This window comes from Diprion similis, chromosome 6 (genome assembly GCF_021155765.1).
Source record: "Diprion similis isolate iyDipSimi1 chromosome 6, iyDipSimi1.1, whole genome shotgun sequence".
Taxonomy (NCBI): Eukaryota; Metazoa; Arthropoda; class Insecta; order Hymenoptera; family Diprionidae; genus Diprion; species Diprion similis.
Window position 1 is genome coordinate 18,022,357 of NC_060110.1, and position 15,070 is coordinate 18,037,426.

Genomic DNA, 15,070 nt, shown 5'->3' on the forward strand with positions numbered 1-15,070 from the left:
ACACGTATCTTTCAACCGGAAGTGATTTTGCTTCACGGAGAGCAAAGAGTTCGGGACAAGTGAACTTTATGCGGTTTTTTTTTATTTTTATTTTTTATAACGTTTTTTAATCGCTGTACTAAAAGTTGAATAAAAGAAAGGAGATCAGCTTCGCGAGATGCTTAGGTTATATACCTAGAAATACTATTACGACTATTTATAGGCACTGACGAGGTTACGGATTCCGCAGGCACTGGGATTTTCTTTTCTTCTGAAAATCATGTAGAAGATCGTACGTAACCGAGAGTTCAGCGCGAGGTCAAAGAACCGCGATATCGTACCCTTACAAAGTATGCGGTAATTTTCCGATGATCATTCCTAATAGTAAATAATGGCACAAGGCTTGTTCCATCTCCATAAATAGTCCAACATTCGTCGGAATAAGTAATAATGAAGAAAGAATGATTTAATCGCGGTTCAAACTTTACCGCAAAATCCTTTCAGGACGAGTTGCGATGTCGTCATGCATGTATGTACATACATACCTACGTACGTGTATGGTAAATATACATGGGAATATGATGAGCAGCATTTTAGAGGCGATGTCCAAAATTATACGTTATATTTGGATTCAAATTTTCTTCGTCAAGTCTGTGTGTACGTTTGTGTGTGTGTCAATTTTGGAGCCAGATCCGGTGCCCGGCGAACAAACGTACCAGCGATGCCCAGTGAGTTAAAAATAATGGAACATGATTCGATTAAATTAAAAAAAATTAAAGCAGAATTTCGTAAATTTCAGTACCGAGTCTTAATGACGGAATTTTTTTTTGATAATTTATAGTTTAATAAAAAATAATCGAGGTTGAAAAACAATTGTTGTACACTCGATAAATCGGGGAAAAAAATCAATTTAATCGAAAATCGATTGTTTTTGATAATTCTTAACACGTATGTACGTACATGCATAGATACATATTCGTAGTCAGATCGCGCTGCACGCGGGTGCATCATCCTGCACACTGTGTGAACATTTCACATCCTCGATGAGCGAGCCGCATGGCGCGTGCCTTCGGGGTCCTTCCTGTCGGAAATGACAAATACGAAACGCCTCGAGTTGGGCCTTATAAGGCCCCGTGCCTGCGGCCCGCTCCACCTGCGGTCCCCGGACTCCGGAGCCTTCGGTTTTCGCTGAATGAACCCGAGGCCAGTCCAGGCCTGCAGACTCCTTGCGGCTGCTGCGTCGAAGCCAATTCGCCGAGGCTGTGGCTGCAATTAGCAGCAATTGACACCATCTGTCCTCGGCTCTGCCATGGAATCCTCCTCGTTCCCTGGAATTGGGATTTATGGCTAACGGCCAGGTCGCCCGCGAAACCCTCGTGCATTGTTCTCCGGACGCCTCTTGGTGGTCTCCGGACCCCGAGCCCCGGGCCCCACCTCCTTGTATCGGCTTCCTCGGTAATCGGGCTATAAACTCGTCCGCCCTCCGGGCCCTTATGCTGGGCACTGTACAAACACCATCGCCACATGTTCCGGGAGTGTTACTACTGTCATGGATCTTCTGTCACGGCGTTTATAGCCTTCACGGATCACCCTGAACAACGAAATATTCTGGAGGGCATTGCGTTTTGGTTGAATTTCAAAAAAATTAGAAAATTCGAACGGGTTGAGTTATGCTGAAGGATCGTGTTTTTGTCATTTTCTTACAATTATCGTCGATTATTGACTGATTGTCACAAGTGTGTTGTAAATACGAAGCGAATGATTCTTGAGAAGATAATCCACAGCATGTAATTAATCGAAAACGTCTCGCTTCTGGAATCACTTTTATAATCGCTATAAAAAGCTCGTTCCAAACTCGTAGTAAAATCCTAGACAAAAAACGTGTACCACAATAAAAGCTTCACGCAATTTCTGTTTACAAAGCTGGTTTCGTTTCACGTCAATTCTGTATTCCTGTAACAATTTTACTCTTCCGAAGAATTGAAGAAGTCACTGTTTATACATCACATACTATACTGCGCAGGGGATGAACAATCGAGCTGATATTTCCGGGTTCAAGTTTACTCTCTTTGAGAAAATTACGCCTCTGTTTACACAGAGTGCAAGGAACAGCAGCCCCTATTGATGGGCTCGTCGTGTTCGAGACGGGTTGTTTATACAGGCGAACGAAGCAAAGGCGATGCGGGTTCGCCGAGGCGAGGAGGAGGAGGAGGAGGAAAAGGAATATAAGTAAACGAGGGTCTAATAGATTTTCAGAACAATTAGACGAACGATTGTGTCGTCTACACAACTGCCGAGCGAAAGGGCTGTTTCTCCCTTTCCCTTTTCGTTGCCGAGGAATAAAGAAAGCTCCTGCAGTCGTCGCGTCGACGGTCTCGGCCTGGTGCATGGCGGGAGCTTTGGGCTTGCAGTCTAAAAATGCTGCTGCTGCTGCTGCTGCTGACGATGCCGCATGAATGAGATAAACACGTTCGCCCGATGTCTCTCTGTCCGTATTTCCTTTCACCCTGTGCGTCTAAATATATCTAGACAAGGTGTTTCCCCGCCGCTTCCCCCTTTTCGTTTCTAAGGGTGGCACGGTATGGTTGGCTGGAAAAATATCCCACAGAAATAGAACAAAATGAAAAATGGCCCCTACCCTGCCGCCAGTAGTCATCCTAACGACGGAAATTCATTTATTTTTATATTTATAACGCCAACTCCAGCCGCGTTCTAAGGGCGGCTGCTCCTGTTGCTGCAGCTGATGTTACAAAAAATACAATCTCTTCCGGAAGATAAGAAGAAAAAGAAGAAGAGCCGCTAGTCTGTTTTCTCAATCAATTATCAACCCGCCCCAATCGGATTCTTTTCAAAGAAATAACTTGAAACGTAACGATTTTTTTTTGATTTCATAAAGAAAAAAAAAAAAAAACACACACACACACATCTTCTAAATAAAGACGTTAATCCGATATTGTTTGGAAATCGGCAAGGAATAACCGAAAACTAAGGTCTCGACCTTTTCTGGTGCCGTGTCGAATGTCGGGTTGCATGTTTGAGCCACGCTCACGAATATTATGACTACGGAGTACAGGACCTCCTTTGTTAGGCCCAGGGGACCCTGTAAGATTTATAGAAATCTATGAATCTATGAATCTTTGTGCATCGGCGCCGCTAACCGCTGTTCCTAATCCTAATCCGTTTTAGGGAAGGCGCATTTGCAGCGCCGAGACTCGTGTATGTACGCAAAAAGGTGTTAATTCTTCCACTGGGAATGACAAAACGTCCGCAGCATGGCGTCGAGCAAGTTGCGTTGATTATACAACTTTTACACGCTGTAAATAAGTGAATTTTTATACAGATTTCTATTCGTTAGGTTAATTAGCGGCGTGTAGGTGAACATACAATTTGCAATTTGGTATGATGTGTAATAATCGCGCGACACTCTCTCTTTCGTGATGATTAAAACGATAAACAATAACGACACGAAATGCCTATTTCACATGACAATTAAGTGGGGGGGGGGGGGGGGGGGGGGGGGATAATGCTGAAAAGAATCGACTCGTGAGTCGTAAATACGTTTAGATAACCGCCAATTAGGATTCGCTGAATTAAACTCTTGACGTATAATAATCATCATATGAGACGAACCGCAAGCGCATGTCTCGCAATTAGCAATCCATCTTTAATCCCGCGGGGTATTTAATTCCAAGTGCAGGCTAATTTCGAGCCAGAACGTCTCAGAGTTCAGCGGTTCGTCGATTTTCTTCTTCACTTCTTTCGAACCTTTGTGCTTGTACGAAGCCGCGTTGCTTACAGCGCAGCGGCAAGGAGGACAATTAAAATCGAAGAACGATCAGGACGTTGTCATGAATTTTAATTAACTGTACAAAACGCGTTTTACGACTCGCTTCTTAATCCTCCTCAGCACGTGTCCAGCCCACGAAGCTTGGCTTCTGTATAATATACAAGCGAATCTTTCTAGACGCGGTGTTCTTTCAACAGTGTGCGATCGCTAATGGACCGATATTCGGAATCGGTGCTGATTCGGAATTAATGTAATCCTTAGTGCCGTACGAGACATCCAATCGTTATTTATATCCTTACGATACCGGACTGAACCAGTCGTTTCGACCCATGAGGATAACTTCTGCTCCCTCCTCGGTTAACGGATGTATCAATATACATTATAATTAGTGTGTATCTAATCTGTGTACGAAGTTGTGGTCACGTAGCGTTGTCGGGTAACGGTGGTGAAAAGGACCTGATATTTATACACCTTCTAATTTCAAATTATATTAGATCGCTATTCAGTTTAACAACCATTTATGTAGTCAATTGAGTCGAGTAGCTTTAAACTTTTGTAATTATTCGTACGGGAAAACCGTTGCGTGAGCTCATATCGACGTATAAGGAACAAACGCGCGTTGAGTCACGTTGCAGTTATCATTTTCTGAGAAACTGAACAATCTTTTAAATTATGTTCTGTCGTAAAAAATCAGCTGTCCGAACAACGTTTTGAGGTTCTCCGAATCTCGTCTTGCGGATAATTGATTGCTCTAACAATTCGTGGTTGAGTTTCAATTAGAAAAATTGGACGGGTCTTAATTATCTGCAGGGTTAGTGATCGGTAAGAAAGTATCCTTTCGCCATTCGAAAAAATAAAATGTGCTGATAAATATTTCAAGAAGCTTCTTGCTAGTCTTGCAAAAAACTCAAGCACCACTTGCAATTCTCCTTTCGCACAATATACGTAAGTTGGATATATAAATTGAATTGCTAACGATTGCATGGTTTAATCCTTTCAGTCACAGTGGGATGTTCAGCATCCTACCCATTATTATCGCATCTTATTTACAACTTCAAATGATCTTTGTTACTTCATATAACCCCAAAACTCTCTCCAAGTAACAAGTTTAGGCCAGAATCATCGAATTTTGATAGTCTGTTTGATTTTACACCCGCCATTTCGGGGTTAAAATCGAAATGATTAAATTCTGACTTTAGATTAGTGATCAGCGACCCGAAAAACCCTCGTGTAAAAAATTCAGGCCAAAATATTGAGTCGAAAGATGTGTGAGTCAAAGGATCAATGCGCATGCGCTAAAATTCGATAGCAGGAGCAATTGTTTCGTCAGGGCGACCAACATTCATAAATTGCACATAAATTAAAATGACAGGTCGCCGCGATGTATGTAGCCTGAAAAATGTTGGCCACCCTGACAAAACAACTGCTCCTGCTATCGAATTTTCGCGCATGCGCATTAAACAACTTAATCGTTAGCAATTTACTCTGTACGTATATACATAAATCATTGTTCTAGTTGTGCAGCAGCAGCAGCAGCAGCAGCAGCAGCAGCTGGGCATGGGATTTACATTATCGGTCGATCTATCAATCCAGCGGAACGACAATCGCTCCGAAGTTTTCTTAAACTTTGAAGTTTATTAAGGTTTATCTAACAAGCGGAATGCGCGTGCAGCAAAGCCGCATAGCTATAAGCTTTGGCGCACGGCGATTAGACGGACGGGTGATGGAGAAAACGACTCCGTCGAACGTGTCTTGTTTATGCAATGCCTCGTAGCCGGCTGACGCCTTGTCATCTCGAACAAAGCCATGCGGCGAACATTTGCGCCTGTCTAGTCCCTTTGCCCGCTGCTGCAGTCGAAGGAACTATCTATTTATAATCACGTTCACGTACGCGCCTACTAAGTTATCCACATTTGATATGTACGTACGCTCAATTTTATATTCCATGATCTTTTGGTCTAAAAAAGAGGATTTTCATTTCCAAGATGCAGGATTTTTCCATAGAGATGTTTACGGAAGGTTTCAAAGCCCTGCGGATTCGTTGAACATTGCCACTGCCACTGAGGCAAGCAGGCAGTCCAGTATGTAACAATAATTTTAGACATGCATACGTATAGTGTAATCATTTTCATGAGGTTTAGTTGGTGAAGTGTACGAGAGATGATATGTCAGAGCCAGGGGGTCACAGGCCACATAATGCGACAGACATCCTGCCTTCAACTCATCTGCAGCCCATATCACCATATGTGCTCGACTTTTACGCAGCGGTTATCAACCTGGACTTAGAATTTGAATCGCGGTTCGATGCCCTTATCCTGCTCTTCTATCAATCGAAGAGAGAAAGAGAGGGAAAAAAAAAAATACTCTGTGAAATCTCTTACTGTTCTTCTTTCCACACGGTGTTTAAGAAATCTCGATAATTGGTTCCCACGTGCGATTGAGAATTGAGAACGCTTTAAATATAATTGTAACACCCATATACCCACGTACGTGATTATACATGAATGAGGAGCGGAGCCAATTCTTTCACGTTAACTTAGTTAAGGGTTGAAATCCCCAACGGACGACCGGTTCCCGGTACTAAGATCTCGATTATCCCTTGGGAGCAATAACGCCGGCTGCTGCTGCTGCTGCTGCAGTGGAGACCGGATGCTGTCACATATGTATAAATTGTGGTCGTGTGCATTTGAATGCATATTACACGCGTCGTGTTATATATATATATATATATATATAACATATATATATATATATATATACCTACCAGCGGCCCTAAATATCCCCGTGCATTATACTTATGTACATATTATACTTATTATATATATACTAGAGGCCTCTCTTGTGTCAGCTCGACCACACTGAGACCCTAGCACATGTGTCTCTGCTGCTGCAGTCACACGGTGTTGAAACTGTCCTAAAATTGGGCTCACAACTCGTTCAACTACGTCTTATAGAAAATATGCACTGTATGTTGTGTATAGAGATATACCCCCTCCCCCCAAGAGCATGATTTCTTTTTATTTCACACGCCTCGAGTGCTGTTGCTATAACATGCGGTAGTAAGCAGCAGAGCCAATACAGTAGAACGCATTGGGTATAATACAATAAGTAAATTAAATAAATAGAAAAACTTAACCAATCGCGGTCCAGAAAACATGACCTTTGTGTTAGCGTGCTGCTGTTGCTGCAGACTTCATGGTAATATGCATGATGTAGTACGTACGATCGAATGGGGTCGCGATACGCGAACAGAAATATTTTTACAAACATTCTGTGTATGTACATGGGTAGGATCAAAGTTTATTCACCAAATGATAAATACCGATAAACGAACGTACTTGTTCCTTTTTTGTTTTCATCGTCAAACCGTAGTGGGCATAATCAAAGTTTAGTCACCTAGTGATAAATATTTCAACGAACCATGTATCGACGGTGCATGGATATATTTTCTTTCGCATACGCTTTTGTTCAACCCCTGCAGTCTTTTGTTTCGAACGTCTCGTCGGACTTGCGATTGGCTGTAGCACTTTTGACGTCACGCGTATACGTCGCGCCATCTTGACTATCATTTCTGCCTTGAATTGTGTAGAGTAATAAATACACACTTGATTTTATTTCTGTTTTACTTCCATTTTCTTTGTGTCTGTACACTGCACAGCTGTTGTTATTGCTGTTGTTCTTGCTTTCTTTCTTTTTTCTTTAGAGTGAAACACGGTTACAGATTCTCTCTGATCTAGATGAATGAAATTTTACATTCCCTTCTGTATTCTAAAAGAATAATTTCGAAACTGCTACGTTGAAACGAGGAATTTTTTTCACGTTAACAAAAATCTTGTAAGACACTTCGTCATGATCTTCGAGGACAAGAGGATGAGGACGTGGTAGAAAAAGAAAAAAAAAATAATGATAACAAAACAATAACTAACGACCAAATCACCGGGTTCACAGTCCTTTAAAAGTTAGGCTGTGTACCGACTATTCGACGAATTATTACACATATATTGCCGAGATCCAGAAATGACGTGACAATTCTTAACATTTGCTTTTACAACGTCTGCGACATTTAGTCTCGGAATTGTTTTCTTTCATTCGGGGCTAGCATTTATAACAAAACCTCTTTCTCTTGTCGCACTAGCGTATAATATATCACTGCAGTTCAAGCAAACACCTACAAGATTGTGACGAATGAGTATTGTCCCGGTGACAGAGGCACGTGTGTCGTCCATGTAGCAACATACATCTGAGATGAAGTGCTGCCGCTGTACTGCTGCAGGGCTGCACGTGCGGAAAGTATACATATACCTACGCACGATATAGGTACGCAAACGTGTAACACCGCACAAGTGACGAATATATATATACATACATATATGTATATGTATAGAACACATGTACGACGTAAAATATACGGAACTATTAATTATTTGGTAACACTTGCAGCAGGCGAGTTGCGGCGTATTTTCATTCAGCAGGCAATTCCACCTTTCACTATGGATCTAGTAGAAAAAGATGGAGAGACGGATAGACAGACAGACAGATAGATAGGTGGACATGGTCATGCAGCCGTCGCTGACATCAGCTGGCTTGCTTTTGGTTCGTTGGATGCTGGCGTGCAGCCGCCGCAACGCGCTGATCTTCGTAGGCGAGATGAGATGAGAGACTATGGGAGAGAAAAATTCAGCAGTAAAATAGACTTTGACAGTAAGGATCCGCTGTAGGGCAGTGCTTAAAACCGCGTGGCGCGATCGGTCGTCGCATCGTGTATTCGTGTCCTCATTCCCAAGTGATATTTCAAGTCGAACATTACGCGATATACTGTAGGAGTATGTTTTGTAACTTTTCTAGTTTATGGGCGAAAGAAAAGAATTCGTTATAGAGTCTCTGCGGGTGTGGAGGAAGAGTGATTATTTATTGCTGTCTGTTGGTTAATTTTTGTTGATGTTGTTAATTTTTTTTCTTCTCTCATTTCAGCATGCCAACAACGTGCGAAAGTCAGCATCTGACTACGTGGCGAGACGCCAGGCACGCAAATCAATGACTCGATCGATGACGTCCTCCTTGGCTATGCCAATGAGCCATTTAAGCGACGTCGCATTTCTGCCAAACGCAAAAGCCGGGACTTTTTTCGCCCGCGATAACGTTTCAAATTTCATATCCTGGTGCAGAAACAGCCTCGGGATTATCGAGTGCCTTTTGTTCGAAACCGACGATCTGATTATGCGGAAAAACGAACGACACGTTATTCTATGTCTGCTTGAGGTTGCGAGACGCGGTGCTAAGTTCGGCATGCTTGCTCCTATGCTTGTGCAAATGGAGAGGCAAATTGATCGCGAAATAGCAGCCGAAAACAAGGCTGCTAACGGGGCAAACGGGGCCAACAACGAGGAGAGCGACGACGACGACTACGAGGAGATGCACGAGGAGCAACCCTGTCTCATCTACGGACCTCAGCCCCAGATCGTAACGAACGACCTGAAGAGCCTCGACGAGATGGTGAGTCCAACATTGATTATTATCGAAATCATTTTTAACCCTTGTCGGTCACGTCTCGGTAGAATTGCACAACTGATACACTGCGCGAAATTGACCCCAAAAGTGATTTTCATTTAGAACATGAGCTCTTAAAATCTAAAAGAAATATCTAAGTATTGTTTAAGGATCGCAGAAAAAGCTCTCTCAGTTTAGCAACCAAAATTCATTGTTTCAATATTTTAAAATATTGGCGAAAAAAATTTATTTATTTCGCACGAAGAATGGGACATTTGAAAAATCTTTGGGGTGAAATTCACCCGATTAGGGTTAACACGATCGTTATTGGCTGCGTGGAACGGATTTGAAAAATTTCCAAATTCGATCGTTCCCAATTTTCTACCATAACCTAGTGGAAACAAGTTTTCCCTTTTATATCTCAAGGCGAATACCGGCTTTATCCGGTTGGCAAAATCGGATAATTAGAATTGACTGGGGTTTTTAACACTCAGCGATCGTCGCCGGGGTCAAATTGGACGGTAAATCGTGACAGGAGTGTTACATTAGCGTTCGCTTCTCTTTCCTGGGAATAATAATTTTCTATAGAAGGTAAAAGTTGATTAGTTTGAGCTGATTAATTGGCACAGGGTATAAGTATACAATATTATACATATATTGAGTCACGTAGCGATGCCGGCTGTTATAATATAAGTACACAATACTCGGCAAACTCTTCTTATCAGGTTTGCATCGAAGATTGAAATTAAGAGTGATGAATATTTGCGAAATTCTTACTCCGGATAACGATCAGCCGATTTGCCAACCCGATTTTTCTCCTTCACTTATACTTATTGAGACGATTGACAAAGATTTCACCGGATCAAGACTGATGGGTCTGACTCGTATGCTGAGCTGGCTGATGGACTTTTTGCGTTAGGCCATGAAACGATCATCTTCGGTCCATTAACGCGACACGCGAGATAAACGTTTATCGCGATGCGACTTTACACGATCGTGTTATTATACGTTTATGGATACGTTCCTGCGATCAGTCGCTGAAACCGTTTGATCGATCAACGCGGCCACGTATCTTATTATTAAATTGTCAACGTCACTGTGTATAATATAGTATCATACTTGTACGTTATACGTGCAATTACGCTAATTGTTACGTTATCGATATCGATATCGATGCCTGACACGCGGTGATTTGTACCTCATTCTTAACAGAATTGGGATGTTACGATTCGGTATTTTTTAAACGAAGACAAAGTACGAGCCTTATTCAATTTTAAACGAATATTAAATCGCCTATCAGTTCAACCATATAAATAACAAGGAATATAATAAGAATTTTAACACCGATCGACAGACTTCAAAAGCACCTATATATACACATATTGTTAATCTCACAATCAGCACAAAAATGGTAACGCTCATGAAGAATTTAGCAGTGACGTAGATCGTTTCAACTCCGACAGTGTTGTTCCTCTAATTGCGAAAGGTGCAATTATAAAATATTCTCCCCAATTATTCTTGCGAAGGAATTTCAGCTATCGACACTCGTACGCGTGAGATGAAAAAAATTTTCTAACGATTAAACGACGAAGTAAAGAATCGTCGGTGACATTAGCAGAAAGTCGATCCTCTCTCGCTGTCTCGTTTAATAAAGTTGTTGCCAATTTTTTCCTTCAACATATTATTATTGAAGAATGTTGAAATATTTTAACGCGGCATAAAACGGGGCGAGGTTTTCACCTACAAATGTTTTTAACTGCCTTGCGATGTGGCAGATTCTAGATTATCAATAAAATTAAAGGAAATTGAAGAAAAAAATACCAACATCAGTGACTGAAAAATTTTACAAGATCTTCGATCAATCAGCGGCATACTTCAAAGTGATATTATATCCGGAAAACAACCGATTGAAAACATCGCTGTAAGGCAGTTCACAATTACCAGAGTTTTCGTTCAGATTAGGCGTCCATTTTGAGTGTTTATTATGTTAAGAAAAAGAAATAAATAAAAATTCCCAATCGACGTGCGATGGATCGATGATTAAACGAGATAACGTGTTAGCCGAGTGATAAACGTTACTGTTAATGGTTCGATACGAGGTTTGCGTATGCGACCTGCGGCAGGTAGGCCATCGGTTCTGATACCAACTATGACGTAAATACTATATGTATACGTAGACATTAAGGTGGTCCTACCAAAATCATTATACAAAACGAAATAACTGGTTAGAAAAACTACGTGAATTTTACATTAAAAAATTTCGATGCCTAGAAGCACGTATCCCATTCCAAATTATGGCTTCAAATTTTGCATAGATTTTTTTTTTAACGATTTGGAACAGATTTGGTGGGTGTTCCAATGAAAAAATTTAGCGACACTCAAATAAGGATCACCTTAGTATACATATATGATATTGCGATTGCATCACGTTAAATATGTCGAGGAAAAAATAATTGGTCAATACGTTTTCTTTAAATTTATTTATTTATTTATTTATCAAACATTTTTAGTAATACATTACAATGCTGGAGGAGTCTATAAAGAGTAGATCTGCTCGAATATTTTTAACGGTGTACCGCATCCTGATCCGTTTACCGATCGGTAGAAACAGTCGATCCATTGACTGAAGGACTTGTTTGTTATGACCTAAAACCAGCCACGGGTTAAAGGTTAAAAAAATTGTATGAGCGTTCTCAGTTCCTTTCGTGACTTTTAACTTGGTCGTCACAACTAAGCGATTTTTTAAGAAACAGACGTTTCCTTTTTCATTCTTCTTCTTCTTCTTCTTCTTTTCTCTTTCTTTTTCACTTAACTCTTTTTCTTCTGCTGTCGTTTAAATGGTGCAAAAGGAGGAGAAACGTCGCCTGGTTCTTTGATCACCGTTACGAGACCATGAGATAAAGATATATTTATTCTATATGGATTATGGGTATATATATATATATATATTATTGTTTGTCGTGTACCGAACGTGAATTGGTTACCGATTTTGAAAATCCATCTACTTCCTGTGTGTTAAAAATTAAAAAAAAAAAAAAAAATTCCTTGACGTTAGCACGGGAGCTTCGCGGTCGACTCGGAATCTCTGAAAGCCTTTCTTCGCAAGCGCCGGAAAGCTTCGTATTGATCGGCCTGGTTCACTTCGTGTCAAGTTCAAGGGAACCTGCACGCTTCGCCAAAATCTGGCCAATTATTTCCGTCGCGTTTTATCGATATTAAACAGTATACGAGCTACCGTTGTATTGATTCTGGGGATGTCGATGCGAATTGGAACCGCGCCTTTCGCGAGACGAGCTTGCAGTTCTTCACGCTTTAAACTGTACCTAATTTAATGGTTCTTCGGCTCGCATTTATATAAGCGACTTGTCACCAAAAATAACAACCTTATCTCATGCGTTTTAAACGCCGCGTTTATCGGTCGAGCAAATATATAAGCTGATGGTACAAAGTCCGATGATGTATCGATTCTTGGATATATTTTTAAGAAAACGTTCCTCACGACACGTAGGTATGTGTGTACACACGCAGATACCCATAATCTTTCTGTTTTTCCTTTTCACTTCCGGTATAGTTTATCTTCCTTTCAATTTCTCCCGCGCGCGCGCTGCATCCTTCAGGAATTGCAAAAGGAACTTGGGCTTCGAGATTAGACGAATACCCTTGTCAAATATTCGGCCCGTCATCGTCTCGTTTCGCTTTTGATACGTGTCAGATTGATAAATTGATTTACACGTACATCAATCAGCTGCCGTACTATTATCGATACATCAAATCCGAGTTTATCAATGAAACTTTCGAATGATTTGCAACGTTTGCCGAATATTTATAGCCTCGCGTCACGATAATACAACTCGAATATTCACTTTTTAGCTGCAGAAAATTTTCATAAAACCAGATTCAAACTCGTTCTTCGAATCTTGCAGATTGTGGGCATTGAATTTTTATTCCACGAGTCTCCTCGACCGTATTACGTATAAAAACCAACGAATAAGTCGTAGATATCGACTCTCCTATCGACTAGCTTATCAAAACTACACTACATCTCGTTTCAAGCTTTATCTTCACACACGTGTTCGAAACATGCCAAGAGGCTCCCTCGTGCGGCAGACCGATTGTGTGACATTTTTTCATCTTCATCGGCGATAAGCTATTACCATCTGGTTTTACGAATCGATGCACGAATCTTGCGTCTACTTGCCCATTAAAACTCGTTTACATCGCAGTATTTTAATAGCTCATAAAATTCTTTAAGCTTTCCTCTTGTCATTCCTATCCTGAGATATAACTTTCCTCGTTGTACTATCTTGCCAAAACATTGACTCGGTAATTCCGTGTCAAGATAAGACGAGGATTCTTCAAAGTCCGCAATGAACAATCCGAGACTTCCTGCGCGGTGTAGTTGCGCAAGGATTGTGTGGATGTTCACGTAGTGAGTGCAGGACGCGCTGACCTTCTTCCGGAAATCCGGTCTGTCGTGCAGGATGTTACGAGCGCAAGTCCGGCCTGGTTTCACGTTGGTAGAAGCGAATTTTTCCTCTTTTTTCTCTTACGTATACGCGTGTTTTAATTTTCCAAAAATTCCTCCAGCTGCAAGTTAACTATAACAATAAGTAACCGTTCCGCAGGCTGCAGTTAAAAAGTATATCTGGTTCGAAAAAAGAGCTAAATATACCTACAATGATGTGTTCAAGTAGAACTAACCGAGTAACGATTTCCGGAAATTTTACGAATCATTTATCTACGTCGACGACGATATCTAGACTGCAAAAGTAGCGATGACTAAGTATTGTAAAGTTAGATTATTCAGCAGGCGTAAAATAGTTTAGTGAATCAGATTACCGCAGCGAGTCGGCTCTTCGATACAAGTTTAATGTAGGTAGGTAGGTAGGTAGGTGTTCATTAATCAGCCAACTACTCTTCGCGTTTTCTTTCAACCGATAAACGATGAAGCCCGGAACTTGCGGCGTCTTTTAATCATGCAGCGATAAATTAGCCCGACTTTCTTAAATCATTCTCGTTAGGCGATTCTCTCGGCGAAATCTAACTTCTAATTCCAGCGTCAACCCTTTGGCCACAAGGCCTCGTCATATGCTGGAAAATGTTTGTTTGTACTTCTCTAACATGATCGATATATCGAACCAGCTTGCTCTAGGAGGTAGGTATGCGCATTGCAGGGTTTTTCCTCATCGATGCAGCAGCACCAGCAGCAGCAGCATACGTGTCCAGACGATAGTATAGACGGAGTGCATTAGCGTGGTGTTTGGAAAAAGAAATCGTTTCTATTTTATTTCGACGTCTTATATAATCGTATCTAGGCTGTGATCAAAGATCGTTGTGAGCTTCGCTGGCGTCAACTCACATAATTTTCAACCAATTTCACTTTTTTCTCCGGTTCAAAGACGTGTCAAACAATGTCATTTATTCATTTTAGGTATATACGTTCATTTGTACGATTTTCGATATTAAATATATATTCATGGTTTTGATATTATTGAAGATTATTCGAAAACTGTGGAGAGAAGACAAAAAAAAAAAAAAAAATCGGAAAAGAAATTGAAGACAGACGAATTGGAAGCGACGAAAAATCTGGGAATTTTACTTTGAAACAATTTTTTATACCCATTCAATTCTAACTCTTTCGAAATGTAGAAATTCAATGCCATTGCGTAAGAAATTTAAATAAAGTATTACTTTTATCATTGTATATTCGAATAATAAAATTCCTATTAACGATATGCTGAATTCCAAGTGTCGAGATAGATGCACATATTCAACTTTCTATTCAAAGCCTGTTAAACACTTCTTGCTGCCAAGTTA

The 15,070-nt window shown here is 40.9% G+C and overlaps 1 protein-coding gene across 1 annotated transcript in view; it reads left to right on the forward strand.

Annotated features, from left to right (window-relative positions):
• Positions 1-15,070, forward strand: part of LOC124407180 (GAS2-like protein pickled eggs) — a 42,579-nt gene that overhangs the window by 7,079 nt on the left and 20,430 nt on the right. Inside the window, exon 3 of the mRNA XM_046883046.1 lies at positions 8,738-9,259. Coding sequence (XP_046739002.1) covers positions 8,738-9,259 — 522 coding nt within the window. The remainder of the gene's footprint in view (positions 1-8,737; positions 9,260-15,070) is intronic.